Genomic DNA, 16,104 nt, shown 5'->3' with positions numbered 1-16,104 from the left:
GCTAGATTTTACCGCTGGGTTCCAAGTTGGCTGTGGCGCTGGGTGCAACGATGGCACCCTCGTTGGGTTGGCTTCACACGATGCTTGTCGCTAGGCGTGCTGGCGTGCAGGGAGCCTAGAGAGAAAGTATAGGCGAATACGTAGTCCCAGCATTTCTAACCTCAACAGTACCATGGACGCTCGAGTGCAACAAACCATTGCGGCTGAAATAATTCGACGTAGGAAAGCAATTATCGTGTCAGCTGTAGTAACTGCTTTTAAACGTAGACATCTACTGAAACAACGAAAACGTAAATTGTGGAGTCGCGAGTGGCTGTTACGGCGTGATAGAGGACAGAATGTTCTAAATATGGTATTTCGTGAGCTCGGGTATGTAACCATATGATTTTCAATTTATTTATTATTACTTTTTTGGATTTTCAATTTTATACTTGACTTTTCAATGCATATTTATGCTAAATTTTTGTTTAGCCCTGAAGATCCAGCCAGTTTCACCAATTATACTTGAATGATGGAAGATGACTGGAATGAGTTGACACTTCTGACTCCGGCCATAAAAAAACAGGATACCTTTATGCGTCAAGCTATATCACCGAGGGACAGACTCACTGTGACTCTTCGATATTTAGCAACGGGCAATACCTTTCAAGATTTGAGCTACTCCACTCGCATAGCCGCGAACACAATTTCAAAAGTGATTGATGAAACTTTAAGAGCAATAGTAGAAGTACTCGACTCAAAAGTATGGAATTTCCCATCATCGCCGGAGGAATGGCAGGTTATCGCTCACAAATTCGATACTTTATGGAATTTTCCTCATTGCATCGGTGCGCTGGATGGGAAACACATCAATTTTCGTCCCCCTCGAAGTGACGGATCGATTTACCGTAATTATAAGGGAAAAGACAGCATTGTGCTTCTGGGTCTTGTCGATGCTGAATACAGATTTTTGTTCGTTGACGTCGGAAGAAATGGACGTATGCACGATTCTGCTGTTTTGCGTGAGAGCCCATTCTGGACTAAGATCAACGATGGAACGTTGAACTTACCTGCTCCATGTGAAATTCCAGGCTTTTGTTACAAATTACCGTACGTGATTGTCGGTGACGACGCATTTGCCTTGAAACCTAATTTGTTAAAGCCGTATCTGGATAGAAACTTGACGCTTGACAAAAGAATATTCAACTACAGATTGAGCCGTGCTCGCAGAGCTGTTGAAAACGCTTTTGGCATACTGGCAAACAGATGGCGCGTTTTACTTTCTACGATATCTCTCTCCGTTCAAAAAGTAGAGAGAATAACTTACGCGTGTGTGCTTTTACATAATTATTTAATCAATAAATCTAACAATGATTCCAGTCAATGGTACGTACCGCATAATTACAGAATCTCAACCCGCGTTGATAGTAATTGTAATGCAGTACAATTATCCGAAGGGCAGAATGCCTCCCTATATCTGAGAAATAACCGAAGCAGTAACGAAGCTCTAGAGATACGAGATAAATTTTGTGCATACTTTAATACTACAGGCATAGTGCCATTTCAATATACCGCTATTGAACGAGGTAACTATTAGTCATTGCTCTACGAGCAAGTTCATAGTATTTATTCATTTATTAATTTATTTACTAGCACTGCGGCCGCGGCTTGTATTTGTATTTGACAGTATTTGTACAATGTTTATACAGAAATAAATAAATGCCATTCCTGGTTTTATATTATTCGAATTTTGTTTGTGTACGAAAGACTTTTGAAAACATCTCTGACTAAGCAGCATCGACAATTGAAAAAAGAATCCCTCCAAAATTACACAGATTCTCGAGTTTTTGGATATTCGCCGAGGACTTCTGGGAAATTTCGAGAAATTCCGGAGAGTGTGAATGGCCAGAGTGTCGTTCGAAGTGCAAGCGACGAAGGGAACGATTATATTTTTTTACGACTTTCTCAACGATTATCGAAGCTGGTGTCAGAGAGAAAAGTTCGACCGAGAAAAATCCATAGTTCCTGAGAACTGTGAACCGTAGTTAATTTTTGTTCCTTCATCGATCTTGCCGCTTCGCGTTGACCTTAATTTTAGCAATTGGAGTAATTTTTAATGCTTACAATTATACATAAAGAATGACGTGAAATATTAAACATAAATAACGAAATGAAAAAACAAACAGGAGACTTATGGAATGGAATTTTTATAAAAGAAAATGAAAATCAAGATTTTTTGGTTGTCGGTGATGTCAAAACAGGTTGGTGTACTCTTTTTCTGTCACTTTCTAACCAGAATTTATTCCCCCTCGAACGAACAAGATTTTACATCGAAGAAATTGTCATGATTGTTTTTTTTCGATTTTTGAATTTTGAAAATTTAAGGAAAACGTGGAAAACAAAAATTTCCTTCGTTCATCATTTTTTCTGGTTTGTTTGTCAATTTTTGAAAATTGAAAATTTAAGGAACACATGAAAAATGGAAATTTCTCTCATTTATCATTCCCTTCAGGCTTCTTAAAAGTTTTTTTTGCTTTTCTACGGAGATAAAGGCACGATAGGGTGTTTTTATCGATTCGACAGATTCTGAAAATTTGACTTGAACGGAAAAAATAAAATTTTCTCTTGTTTATCGTTTTCGTCAAAAAATGTTTCACTTTCCCACAGAGATAGAGGAACGATAGGGTGTTTTTTTCGACTTTTGAATTTTGAAAAGGAACACGTGGAAAATAAAAATTTCTCGTTCGTCGTTTATGGATCAGGTTTTTAAAAATAGTATTTTGCTACGCGCAAGAAAACCATCACGAAAAATAGCACACGTTCTATCACCGAAATCCAGCACGCGACCACGCTTCAGAGCCATCAGAGGCGCCACTTTCTAGCAGCGCTCCCAGCAGAGCAGCCATCCTAGTACCCCGCATGCGATCTATCAGCAAAACAAGCCCCGTGTGCAGCGGGCTTAACTTCTTCGACTACGTCTCTCATTCTTCGCGTCAAGAAAAGGTTTGCAACTCTGTTAACAGCAAACCAGGTGCATATTCATTGCGCATCTATTTAGATACTATTATTTTTGGCGATCCGATGGAGTTATATTAACATTGCTGAATTTGGCCCAGATGAATTGTCGTTATTGAACACTATACGGCGTCCTCACGGAGTTATCTGAAAATTTCAGTCTGCTCCCGGTTCGTCGTTCCATAGGCATAACAATATTCGACTCTGCATTATCTGGGTACATGCGGTGAGCGATGGTAACATCAGTTCTTGTCGTCTCTACGTACCGACCGCTTGCCGACTTGAGTTGGGCATATAAGGAAGGACGCAGAGGGCGCTGCTTGACGAAGAATTTATCTGGTCCATTTTCGATTACGAAAAGTCCCATAAGGCTATCAGCCTTTATGCATAGCATGATGTAAATATACAAGGTGTGCCAGAACTGAAGACCGATTTTCGCTCAGTCTGCCCATATCCAAGTGACGTCACAGAAATCACGTAATATCGCGTAATTAGGTTACTTGAGATTACTTAATTATTTCCGTATATTCTGTTTCCTGAAAATGCCAGTTTGCGCAGTCAAAAGTTGCAAGAATAATAACGTAAACACCGAAGGACAAAATATCAAGCTTATATGACGTCACCTTGGATATGTTTTCTGATTGGTTCAACTAAAGCGTATGCGCATGGTTTCACCTTGTTTCCTTACAACATGATGCATAGGTATAAATTTATGTATTAGTGCGTTGTATTACATATCCTCATTCAACGATTAGTGTCTCAAATGTCGTGTGTCCCAGTTTAGGATTCAGTTTGTCTGACAATGAGTGAGCCCAACTTGTTTTGACGATAAAAAATAACTATTCTTACCACAAATTCAGCGGTAAAAAAATGATTAGATCTGAAAATGTATGATATTTATTACTGCAAAAAATCGTATACATATATCAAATAAATAATCTGAAGAAAATAAAGTGAAGTATTACGTTTTAATGAGCAATGCACTTATTTTTTATCGATTAAAAATATAGTTTACTCTATTATAGCACAGCTGTTCAAAAGCTACCTCTTGACTAGAAACTGGTAGAGAGATTGCAAATGCTCGCCCTGTGGGTGAACCAAGTTGCGGGGGGATTCGGACGAAAGGTTGCACTGCTCCAAGTGGCGGAAATAAACACTACTTTTAGGCACCCCCCACCCTACGAGTTCCCAGCCCACAGACTGTGATCAAAGGAAATACGATCTTATACATGTTTATATAGTTTACGGTAATATTCAGACGTGAAATTTCCTGAAGAAATTTCTCGTGTAGGTTGCATGTTTTTCGCTAGATTTGTAACAACAACTTGTACTTACAATTTTCAAATTAACAGTAAATAACGTTAGATGTAACGTACTAGAAAGTTTCCTGTATCTATCACAAGAGCTAAGTTCAAATTAATAAAATTAAAAGTATGGAAACAGAAGGCTAATTTTAAATTAATCATACACTTTTCAATCAACGACACATTTATGCAACTCAATTTCAAAACTTGATGAATTCTTCACACACGAAATCTTTACAAGACTTTTTTCTATCCACCAATTGTCACTTTGGAAAAAGAAGCATGTTGACCCCACGTTTCGAACTGACACAAACAGTAGATGAAGTTACCGTAACTGTTCACGCTCCGTATGCACGTATCAAAGACACAGAAGTTTATGTGGAAGATTATGACTTCAGATTTTACTCTGCTCCTTATTATCTCAGGTATGTAAAAGAATGTCGTTTACTTACTTTCTTGTTGCCTTTATATAGAACAATTTTTTAGTTTTTAATTTTTTTTTATTTTGCTAGCATAGATTTACGTGTACTTTCTAATCAACTTCCAGATTAAATCTTCCTGGTAAAATAGTTGAGAATGATTCGTCTTCTGGATCATACGATGCTGAGAAAGGTGACTTTACCTTACGGTTCTCAAAAGTCAATAAAGGAGAAGAATTTCAGAACCTGGATATGATTACAACGTTGCTTGCTCCACCGAAAAAAAGAACCCAGGCTGTTCCGACTATAGAAGTTATAAGTAAGATTGTGATAAAGTTGTTTCAAAGTATCCACCGCTTACACAGTGATATTTAAAAGGTTCAAGTTTGCAATATTCATTTACTGAAACATAAAAAACAAATCACTATTTTGCAACGGTAAGAGAAATCGGTAAGGATTGCAGCTGTAATATTAATATACTTTGTTGTATTTGATACTTAATTCACAGTTTACATTCCAAAATTCACATTTCTTTTTAAAAATGCGCCGTCATAATGGATATTGTCAATTCTAATCTTGTTACTATTCAACATTAATGAATAAAACATTTTAAATTTGATTATCAAAATGTCACAAGCTGAAAGAGACTGCGATTTTATAAAGTTTAAATTAAATTGCATGTTGCCTATTTATTATAAAAAACTTACAGTAGAATATTATGGTGCAAGGAATAATCAAGCAAATATTAGAGTTCTGTCTAATACGTGGGGATTTTTGGAGCTCATTTACTATGATTGGAAATCAGTTGATTTTTGATTAAATGACATCAAACTTGTTTTCAACTTAGCCGTGTCCCGTGAGTGTGTGTGTATTGTATATTATTATTCGCATGCTCAGTTTCTTTGAAATTTGATACATTCTTAGCCTTGTAGTCACCGATGACTTTTCAATGCCAGAATGTATTAAAATGTTCCAAATAAGGGCCGATGTAAAAGATTTGGATTCTTTGTGCGACTTGTTTAACTATACTATTTCAATAAATTCGTACTATTTCTTCGCTACGATTTTCCATATTACGAAGACATAAGCATACAGTGCTTGAGGTTTACCATGTTATATATATTGCTTATTCTCTAGGTAATCCTGTTGTGAGTTTAGCGGAAGAGAAAAATGATGAATTGCAAACCAACGAAGTGAAGTGCAACAGCGAAGAAGCAACGGTTGATGGTGAGAACAGAGACGGAGACGAATGGTTTCTGCCTCAGAATCTTAATCAAGAAAATATACAATTTTCTATTCAACCTCCCAACTACGGTTTCGGGGGCAAGTTTTCCCGTGCTCTGGCATCATTTGAGGTTTGTAAATCATGTTGTAAAACTGTTTGTCCATGTTTTCACATTTCAAGAATACTTTGAGCCGTAAAACATTAGCTTACGTAGTTTTTTATCCCATCCAATTCCTAGTCGCACGTCTAGTTCTCTTGTAAAGCTTCGTGCTAAGAATTCATTTATATTTAAGTTCGTCATCTTATTAAATCTTTAGGGATGACGAGTAATTTTATGATTTTAATTTTTTTTTATCGTTGTCTTGATTATCGTTCATTTTTGCACCTTTCCCAAAAAATAACGTATTATTTTACCATCGCAGAAGATCTTTCAGTAAAATTTAGCATCACTTTTCGCGACTAAACTTTCAAAGTACAGGCATTATTAATGCAGACAAAATATCAGCAGTGTCCAATTAACATTTGCCATTTTTCACTTTCAATTGCCTTGTATACATACAGCAAACAATATGTCTTTCAATCCCTGTAAAGTCCTAAGTTTACAGGGGATCTCAAATGACCTCAAAAGAAGCGAAAATCAAGAAGTACTGCCATTGTTAAAATACTTTGTATATTTTGGCTTTATTAATAGATTTCTTGCAGAATGAAATTTGGCAGGTTGGTTAGCTGGTTTTTTGATATTTATATTTTTGCCTATTCAATAGACAATTCGCAAAAAAAAAAAAAAAGCAGTTGAAAAATCAGATGTTAAGCATAATTGTGAGTTTTCGACTACTAGAAATAGTGATCATTTTTCAATCGGGACATTGTTTATTATTATTTGTTTAATTTCAGTCAGGGTGGACAGGTGAAATAATAGATCTGCCAGCACCCGATGTCACACCTTCCATCGAGCGTGCATGTTTAAGGCAAAAGCACGAGTTTGAACAGTTCAGTGAAGAACATTATATGGCTGATTTAATTCAGGAAGAATACATCAGACCTTACATTGATTTCAAGGCAGAATGGGAGAGCTTGAAAAGCACCGAAATCACGCTTACAGATACGGAAAAAGATTTACTGAAAGAACTGCCGAACAAAGAGTATTTGTTGGATAGCAAGGAAGTAGAAAAAATTACCTTTGGTTTAGTTGATATTCTGTTTGGCAGTTGTTACAATCATAGGACCACCATGGGTGAAAATACGGTAGAAAGTGGATGGACCATAAATAAATTGAGTTCTACGCTTTGCTGGTTTCAGGCAAGTTACAATTGGAATTAAATGATAAAGCAAACTGGAGAGAAAACCAGAAGTTTGAGTATCCGAGAGTTTCTAATTTTGTAATGATGCTCTACGCAGATTCTCACCTAATTGTATTTTTCTAATGTTATAGGAGTTCAATAATATGGAAGAAGTTGTTACAGCTTGTGTACGGAGATCGTTGTGTTACCCATTGTACAGAAACTGGGAGCTATCTGTAAAAGTATTGAACGATGTTAAAATCGTTCTCAGTTTAGGTCTGTATAAATATCTGAATCGCTTACTCGTTTTTTGGTAGCAATTATCTATATAGATCTATGTCTGTGAGTAAATTGACAACACAACTAGCTTTTTTATCACTTTTTATATCCTATTTCATATCACAGTAGTTATTCAATCTTTTTGTCAGCAGAAAATCCTTTATATACCTAAAATGTGGGAGCCAAGTGTAGGAGTGTTACCTAATTTCCTACATTTTTTTAAAGTATATTCTGATGCACGAAATAAGGTTTTGCTATACATAAACAGACCAATGATGTAAACTGAAAGCATCGAATTATAAGCGTCAAAAATTGTCTGTTTCAAGATATTGTATTCTCTGAATTTTACATATTCCAAACAATCGTTAAAATACAAACTAAATACTTTTAGGTTCTAGAGCTTGTGGATAAATGAGAGAAATTTTTATTTTATTTCTTATGACTGGCTTGTGAAAATGAAATCTTGATTGTTTGTTTTTAAAATAATTCAAATCGTAATCACTGGTTCTCAGTTTGCTGATGTGAAATTACGTTTCTTATGTTCAGGAAAAAAATATGTAGTGAAACGTTTGTGTGAAATACACGAGCTCTTCAACAATTCCTACGAACCACGGTACATGCTCAATCACTTGTACATAAAGGACTACTTGATTTGGTTGCAGCAAACACCATCGTCCTTAATTGAATCTCTCAGCGTATCGTTGAGCACGGTAATTCCTGATTGTCAAATAAAAAATATTTCTAGACTCTCTAAATTTCAATCCCATTTATTTGCATACTGACTTTTACTTTATTGCTCTGGTTCTAGATACACCCAAACAAAGTCGAAATGGGGTTAGATCTTGTTGAATTAGAAGCAGCTGCTTTCTCCGTTCAAGATGAAGACTTAGTTATAGAAAATGCCATCCATGAAATGGTCGACAAAGTAGGCAACATGGCATTATACGAGAAGAACGATGAGAAGTAAGTCAATTATCGTGGGATTGCTAATGTTTTAGGAACACATCAAAATTCAAAAATTATGTATCGTATTTACATGTAATCAATGTAGTTACATTGATGATTTTAAAGTTTCTTAAGTACAAGTTTCCAGTGAAATTGTTTCGAGCTATGTAAACAATTAGATAGTTCTACTCAATTTATTTCTGGACCATATTAACTGAACAATACATTTGGCTTACTGTCATTCTCAGACCTCAAATTAATTGAAGCAGTCCAATATAGTCACGTAAAATCCGGTTCTTGTAATTTAAAAGTTGTTTCCTTTGGCCAGAAGATTGAATTTTCCATGTCTAATTTTTTTGCTTATTGTAATTATTTTTCTTGTCTTGAAATGATTCGATCATTTTAAATTGTTATGAAATACCGTTTATGAAAATAGTTTCTTTGCTGTCTTTGCAAAATCGAATCCTTTGTATTTCTTTTACACATGCACATCCAAACTTTTAAATGAATTTTTTTCCATAATCGTAAATTTTGTCATGATTTTTGTTCGTGCAAGACCAGAACAACATAACTGCTTTTACACCGCGAAACCGTTTTCTTAGGTATGGTTGAAAAAATAAAGTAATTTTCCATTTGATGAGTGCTGCTAAGTTTGCTAATTACGTAGCTATTTCAAATTATGTAGGACGAAAATTGATTCAGTTGGTTTTGAAAGTCTCATATTAAAGTTAGAATTATAATATACAGAACCTAATTGCTACGATAATTTAATCTATTTTTGAAGGCCTAAATTCACGTACACCATGGAGAGCAAAAAGTTCTTAGACTATTTGTAAGTTTTACAAAACATGGTAAAAGTTTAATGAAAAGAGTTTTATTTTGAATTCTTAACCATACTAATTTTTTTTTAAAGACCGTTTAATCAAAATACTAAACGCTTTTAAATAATTCCTTGTGAATAGATGATGGACTAGAAAAAAAAGATGCTTAACTTCATCTCTGGCAACCATATTATTTCTATTACAATTTATGGTTACTTTAAATACAATTTGTTGACTCTTTCCTTTTCATGTTGTTTACAGTGTCTTCTTTTCCTGAATGAGCATTTTCTATGTTCACTGCCATGGTATTCTTATCATTGTTTCTGGTCTTTCTATTACTGCCATTTAGTTTTTTTTGTGGGAGATCAAGCATCTCGCATCAGATAATTATTATGCTTGTTTGGTTTGCATTTTATCACTTTACAGCGCTTTTTCCGTGATTTCCGTGATAAAATTGAATTATAAAACATGAATGCGTGTATGTGGAATGTTAGCCAATAACAAATCAGAGAAAAGTAATGAATTTACGTTATTATTGATCATTGTACTTATGTAAGTATATTCGATTATTTTAGATTGAGGAGAGGAAGTTCGAGCTCGTCGGATAGCAGCGACACTGATTCTGAAACAGAATCTGACAGTAGTAGTTCATCAAGCACAAGTACCGATGAAAGTCTCGATTCTGATGATACAAGCGAAGTAGAATGATTTTCAACTAACCCTGATAGTTTTCATCTATTAGTTTGACACCGAAAACAAAATTGATAAATTTTTGTATTAATCAGGAAAAAAAATATCTACGCGCTGAAGGTGATATAAATAATATGTTTAATAATATTTATCGGAATCATACGATATGTAATATAAATACGGATATTTTTTGATGAAATTCAGTGTCAACTTTTGTACATTTTTTGTTCACCACTGGACATTTTTACCGGTTGTTTATTTATTTATTTTCATTAAACGTAATAACATCTTCTATTTATCCAACGCATACAGTTCATGGCTATCCTTTAGATGTATCATTTCCATACCAATTAGTTTATGGTTTCAATTTGTCATATATTGCAAGTTAAATTTGTGCAAAATGTAATTTTTGTTCTGTACAAAGATAATTATCATCACTGAAAAGCTTTTTTTAGATCGCTGTTAAAGTCGCCAGCCATCGAAGAAGTTCAATAAAAAACTAATTCCCAGGTGTAATCGGGTTTCCAACTTCGACTAAAACATGACGAGTCACGAATTCTAAATTTTACCTGATGAAAGTTCTATCAACTACTTAAATTACATTACAAGATTCTTTTCTTGGAAAAACTATTGTATATACACCTGATCTTCGAAAGTACCTACAAAGGATATGCGTAGAATGTAACATAAAAGAATTATTGTTGAAAATGACGTAAGTATTTACATAGTGAGCTTTGTCAAATACTCATAATATCTAGATTTATAAGGAAAAATAAATTTATTAATTGAAATGCCTATAAGTTATTGATCGAATGCATAGTCAAGCCACGGAATAAGTTTGCTGTAATGCTCAATCAGACGATTTGTCTTGGCCTCCTCTTCCATAATTTGGTCATCAATGACGGTATCTTCTCCTACTTTTTCGTCAAGCGGATTTTTTAATGTACTCTCCTGGACGTTTGCGTTACCGATATTTATCTCATCGAAATTCACAGCACCTTGTGTTCCCTAAAATTGAAATTGAAATTGTAATTCGAACCGATTGATACTCAGCTACTAATCAATTAACTCGATGAAGTCGTAAAATTTATATTTCCTACCTTCTCACCAATTTGTTCCATTTCGAGCTTTTCGTCATATTCTATGTTCTCAGGGTCTTTCCAATATTCTGCATCTTCTCCGTAAAAACCAGGGCTTTCATCTTTATAGTATATAATGTCCAGATGATCGTCTTTGTCCGTATTTTTACCTAATTTGTGATGATGTTGATGTTGATGACGATTGCCATGGTGTTGGTCATTTTTATTATCATTGTTGTCATATTCTCCGCTCCCTGGATCTGTTTCATCGACTTCCTTACTTTTATCGTTATTTTCAGAATTTGGTTTGCTGTCATTTGTTCCAAGGAAGTCTTCGTCAGATGGTAAATGCCCGTGATATTCTGGACGTCCAAGTTTTAGGACCAGGTATTCATGTTTCTTGAACGGTTCATCGTGTATATGCCTGTGAGGTGCGTGCATTATTATCCTAATTGGCATCAAATAGTCCGCATTCTGTGAATGTTCCTCGGAATTCATTCCTTCAAATTCTTGTTTTGTTCTGTGTATATGATTAGCAGTTTTATTCTCGAACAACGAATCTAGCAGACTTGAAATTTCCATCTCTGAGCTGCTTTCATTACTGCGATTGTTGGAATCATTAGCGCTTGATGAATAAGGATCTATCTCTGAATTTTCATCTCCATTCTTATTTTCCCAACTACTTTTCAATTTGAGGGATTCAGATTTTTCAAGCTTATGCCGCTCATGTTCATTGTCAAGATAATAATTTTTATCCTCTTCACTGTAGCGATCCGTTGAATTCTCTGTTTCCATACCCTGGGGCTTTATCGGTTCCAAATTATCGCTGTTTTCACTATAAAGTGCTTCTGATAAATCACTGTCAGGCATTACCTCTGTGTTTTTATCAGAATTTGGAGCATCCGTAATGTTGGAAGTATTCTGGTATTGTTTATCCTCTATTACTGGAATCGGAGTTTGTGAATAGCTGATAGCACGGCCGTCATCTGAATATTGAATTGTTGTTGGTAACAGAGCTCCGATATTGATACCTTTTTGTCCACTGGCGCTTCCATTTAAAAGTTTTATAACATTTTCAGGAATATCCTGGGACTCTTTAGTATGATATTTTTTCGTTGCGGTATTATCGGTGTCATCGAGCTTGTACTTTTTTACAGCAATTTCTCTCATGTGATCAATATTCAAGTTCTCTGGTAGGGTATCCAAAGGCTGTTCGGTTTTTATTTTTTCACTTTCAGTCGTGGTCGTTGCTGTTTCAGTGGTAACATCTGCCTGACTCTCCGTTTGACTAATGTTACAGTTTCCGCAAGGCTGTTCTTTGTAAGTCGAGAGAATTGCAGCTTTGACATAGGGAAAATGTAATATGCTCCATGGAACTATTACCCTGTAACTCAGCCTTCCACACCTAGGAAGAATTTCAACAGACTGTTAGAATTATAAGGGCGTTTTATTCTTCAAATTTTAAGACATCATGTGGCTTACTTATCTATAACTAAAACTTGATCCCTCGATGCAGATAACTTTTCCCAAATTTTAAGTTCTGACGTATCTTGAATAAATTCTATATCTGGGTCGATCTTGTTCTTTAAGGCTTCTCTAGTTCTTTCTATTTTCAGAAAATTTTGATCCTCTGTCGAATCTGCTGCTCCCCAAGCTTCTTTTTCATCTTCTATTTCAATAGCGCTAACCGTAGCTTCTGGCTTCGACGAATTCACAACATAAAATCGGATACCGGTTATACTAGTCTTTTCTAAAAGACCTTGAAGTGTTTTGAGCCTGTAAATAAATTATCGTAACTCAAAATAATGTAAGTCGACTCAAATTTGAGCTGCAGAAAATGTTCTTTCATCTCAATAACCAATATTAATTGAACAATCGTTTTCCTTGTCGACTTAAATTTGTTTTGCTGGTTCTTAAGATGTTGAAAACCTTTGGCTGCAGTGTCTATATTCTCCTCTCGTAACCTATCGTTTTATATAAAATTTCAATTACGCACGAATCATTTGTTTCAACAAAAATAATTTTGTCCGACAAAATTTAGCATCAGCACGAAATTGAGTTATTTTTGTGAATTTGATAACGACAGGTAAATTTTGTAGTGGCTTAAGTTTCTAGCTTCAGCCAGTTTTGCAACCTTATAATTATCTTAATTAATCATTGTTCTGAAGTTGTTAAAGCAATTGATATAAATTAATAATATGAAGTGACTGATTCTGAAATAATTGCAGAAGTGTTTATATACCCGAGAAAAATGTTCATAGGAAACTAAGTCGTTAAAGTTTCCATTATATTCCTGACCTCAGGTTATCAGCATTATGTTAATGCTGCAGTTTCAGCATTTTTTGGCAGTGCGTCAATCACTGGTATAAACGATTTTGCTAACACTGGCGCTACGGTATCATGCAATACTTCCCAAAGTTGCATCAATTCATTTTTTTATAGTACTGATGTAGATCAAATGCTTGGTTGTCATTATCATTTGTAACAAATGGATTTTGAACGGATGAGAACCAAATGAGGTCAAGTCGGGAATTTATTCAATACATTCTGCAAGAATATTCATTTCTTTATTAACCTTATATTATTCTATTGTAAACAAATAATGGGAGAAAAACTGATGATTTGGGAACTAAAAATAAGAAAGAAAGTCGAATAATCCAAGTTCGTTAATATGATTCTTTTTATCAGCGTCTTAATAATTCTCAGAACTTCTGTTGGAACATAAATTCAAACGATTCAATTAATGTTCTCGCTGACAATTCTAGTTATTGTTATTCAGCGAGAAAATAGTTGAAACGAATAAAAATTCAGAGCCATTCTCATCAGCTTGCCTTGACACTTTGACAAATTCCTCGAATTCTACAATTGTTTTGTAACTGACATTCTGCCGTGCAGTAATATAGAAAATACAAAATGATAGATAAATGCAATGTGCTTACATGGTGGCTTGTCGATGGCTGTACTGCCACGACGCATCTAAAAATGCTATGACGCTTATGATCCCAGGTTCTTCCTGCCAACTTTGAACCGGGGTACATTCTTCGATGTACTCATTGTCGTCAGTGTTCTTTTTCACTCTTAATGTCAACGCCGAAACCAAGGAGGAACCATCCTGCCAAGAGAAACCTGCTGGTCGTACTTCAATCGGAATGCAAGAGCAATGGGAAATCGAAGTCACCAGAGCAAATGCCAGGAAGATTCGCATCTTATTAAACCTTGATTAGAAAATACTGTTATTTATGATGATTTTTCATTGTACTCGGAAAAGATTTACGAGAGTTAGTATCATTTGAATTGAACAAATGGGAAAAACACAGATCCAGTCACGTTTCAAATCTAATCTAAGAATGTGACGAAAAAAATTAGTTCTCATCTTGGTAAATGTGATCCAGATTTTACTCAAATTCACTTCAGTATATTGTTCACCTTAGAAATTATTGAATGAGCGCAGTTTTAAGTGCAATTATTTTTTCATGATAGAGATCCAAGCTAAGAAGTTTCTTCGTTTTCGATTGATGGGCTGTATAGCTCTCCAACAAAAAAAGTTTCGATCGTGTAAGTGAAGGAAATGTTGATGAAGCTTTTTTACAATCTTATCCGAAAAAGGTTCGCACGTGTTTTGACGTAAAATCGCTATTTTTCAAACAAAGTTGATACGTGTTCGCCAAACTAACTTTCTATCATACTTTCTCCTTTTGCCACGGTAGAGGCTTCTTTCATAAAGAGTTAGAAACCCTAGGAATCGAAATCAGATTAACGATCAACAAATTAACGTTACCACAGTATTACATTATCGAAAAAAGGAATAATAAATTATAAATATATTTCCGTTTTCCTAATTTGTCGACATAGATTAATTTCGTTTCTCCCTTTTTGCAATCGCGTTCAAATCTATGTGTTGTAAAAAATTTTCTCAAGTTTCAGTTAATCGAGAAGAGATTACATTTAAAAAAATGTGCTTCTAAAGTGACAATAATAGTGTTTCATATTTTTAAATTCGGACTAAGAATATGCGAAGTTTTGCCGTTTTATGTAACGAAACAAAAGGGATTTTGTTTAAATAAAAATTAATTATAAATCCGATACTTAGATATAAAACCGCGTCTGCAATGCATTGATATTAATCGCGTATAATAATTGGCCGTTTGTGAGTATTTGTTTTTTTTTTCAAACGTTCGTCACGCCTGACATTGAACGAAATTCGTCGATTAAACAATAAAAATTGAAACAAGAATAGGTAACGTATCATTCTTAACTGGTAAGGCGACGGCCAGGCGAGAAATCGTCGGAGTGTACGGCAAGAAAGTAATTAATAAAAATTAAAACTTACAGTGCGGCATCAACTCGGCGCCAAGATACTGCAGAGGCAAGTTTAACGAGCGCCTATCAGTTGAAAACTGCCTCCGGAATTGAAATCCGTTTTCCTTGATACATATCTGTATTACGCAGCTGCTGCTGCTGACATTGGTCCACAAGTTCTCCCTCTTTAACTTAACATACTTAAGTCCTCTCCCTCGGTGTATATTATACTAAAACGTGCCCGCATATCCCGCGACGCACAACGCTCGATTATTATACATGCATGGTCGTGAAATAACCGTAAATTATATCCTTACTAATAGTATTCGTGTATTACATTAAACTTGTGCGTAATATTGTAGATTTAGAAAAAATGGAAACGCAATAACATGTAACTGTCTTCAATTCGATGGCCGTTAAGAACTGAACGGTATCAAACGTTATACTGCAGTTTAATGTATGATTAATGTAATTGTACACTTGAAATAACTGACAGAACGACTGAAGTATTTTTAACAAATATAAAGTATACATACATGTAGCGTTATTCGGGATATTTTTTTACACGTGCTTCACATTTCGTGGTCAATAATACGAAGGTAAGAAATCCGGCTTACAATTGGCGGTTAAAAATTTTGCCTCTGTAGTTGAAACTAGAGAAACAACAATCATATCTGTCTGATTAAATAATTGCTTACCAATCTGCATTATTTAATCAGCTTTAGCGTGATATCTTTAATGAGAACGCACAAATTGATTCGGTAATAAT

At 34.9% G+C, this 16,104-nt stretch overlaps 3 protein-coding genes across 11 annotated transcripts; 2 read left to right on the top strand and 1 right to left on the bottom strand.

Moving 5' to 3' along the window:
• Positions 1–538: 538 nt before the first annotated feature.
• On the top strand, positions 539–1,695 carry LOC124177499 (the record flags this gene model as incomplete). Its single annotated transcript, XM_046559912.1, has 1 exon — positions 539–1,695. A coding segment is annotated over one exon (1,038 nt), but the record flags the coding sequence as incomplete, so codon positions are not given.
• A 1,702-nt stretch (positions 1,696–3,397) lies between these two features.
• On the top strand, positions 3,398–10,568 carry LOC124177270 (protein SHQ1 homolog). 6 transcript variants are annotated; one of them, XM_046559453.1, is made up of 10 exons: positions 3,398–3,471; positions 4,020–4,723; positions 4,846–5,036; positions 5,855–6,072; positions 6,837–7,241; positions 7,375–7,498; positions 8,048–8,211; positions 8,310–8,464; positions 9,231–9,278; positions 9,843–10,568. In XM_046559453.1, the coding sequence occupies exons 2-10, from the start codon at positions 4,509–4,511 to the stop codon at positions 9,973–9,975; spliced, it is 1,653 nt and encodes a 550-aa protein (XP_046415409.1). In that variant the 5' UTR covers positions 3,398–3,471; positions 4,020–4,508; the 3' UTR covers positions 9,976–10,568. The 6 variants fall into 6 exon arrangements, with proteins under 6 accessions (XP_046415409.1, XP_046415405.1, XP_046415406.1 ...); XM_046559449.1 differs by lacking the exon at positions 3,398–3,471 and adding an exon at positions 3,547–3,696; XM_046559450.1 differs by lacking the exon at positions 3,398–3,471 and adding an exon at positions 3,730–3,882.
• LOC124177268 (protein PFC0760c-like) lies at positions 10,420–15,747 on the bottom strand. 4 transcript variants are annotated; one of them, XM_046559446.1, is made up of 5 exons: positions 15,367–15,742; positions 13,976–14,266; positions 12,519–12,812; positions 11,058–12,441; positions 10,420–10,965 (listed from the first exon to the last, which is right to left on the bottom strand). In XM_046559446.1, exons 2-5 carry the CDS (start codon positions 14,239–14,241, stop codon positions 10,759–10,761), a joined length of 2,151 nt encoding a protein of 716 aa, XP_046415402.1. In that variant the 5' UTR covers positions 14,242–14,266; positions 15,367–15,742; the 3' UTR covers positions 10,420–10,758. The 4 variants fall into 4 exon arrangements, with proteins under 4 accessions (XP_046415402.1, XP_046415401.1, XP_046415404.1 ...); XM_046559445.1 differs by having other exon boundaries at positions 13,976–14,251; XM_046559448.1 differs by lacking the exon at positions 15,367–15,742 and adding an exon at positions 13,279–13,583 and having other exon boundaries at positions 13,976–14,112.
• Positions 15,748–16,104: the final 357 nt, after the last annotated feature.

The sequence above is a fragment of the Neodiprion fabricii genome, chromosome 3 (assembly GCF_021155785.1).
Source record: "Neodiprion fabricii isolate iyNeoFabr1 chromosome 3, iyNeoFabr1.1, whole genome shotgun sequence".
Taxonomy (NCBI): Eukaryota; Metazoa; Arthropoda; class Insecta; order Hymenoptera; family Diprionidae; genus Neodiprion; species Neodiprion fabricii.
The sequence above is the reverse complement of the archived record's forward strand: the minus strand, read 5'-3'. Positions and strand labels throughout refer to the sequence as shown.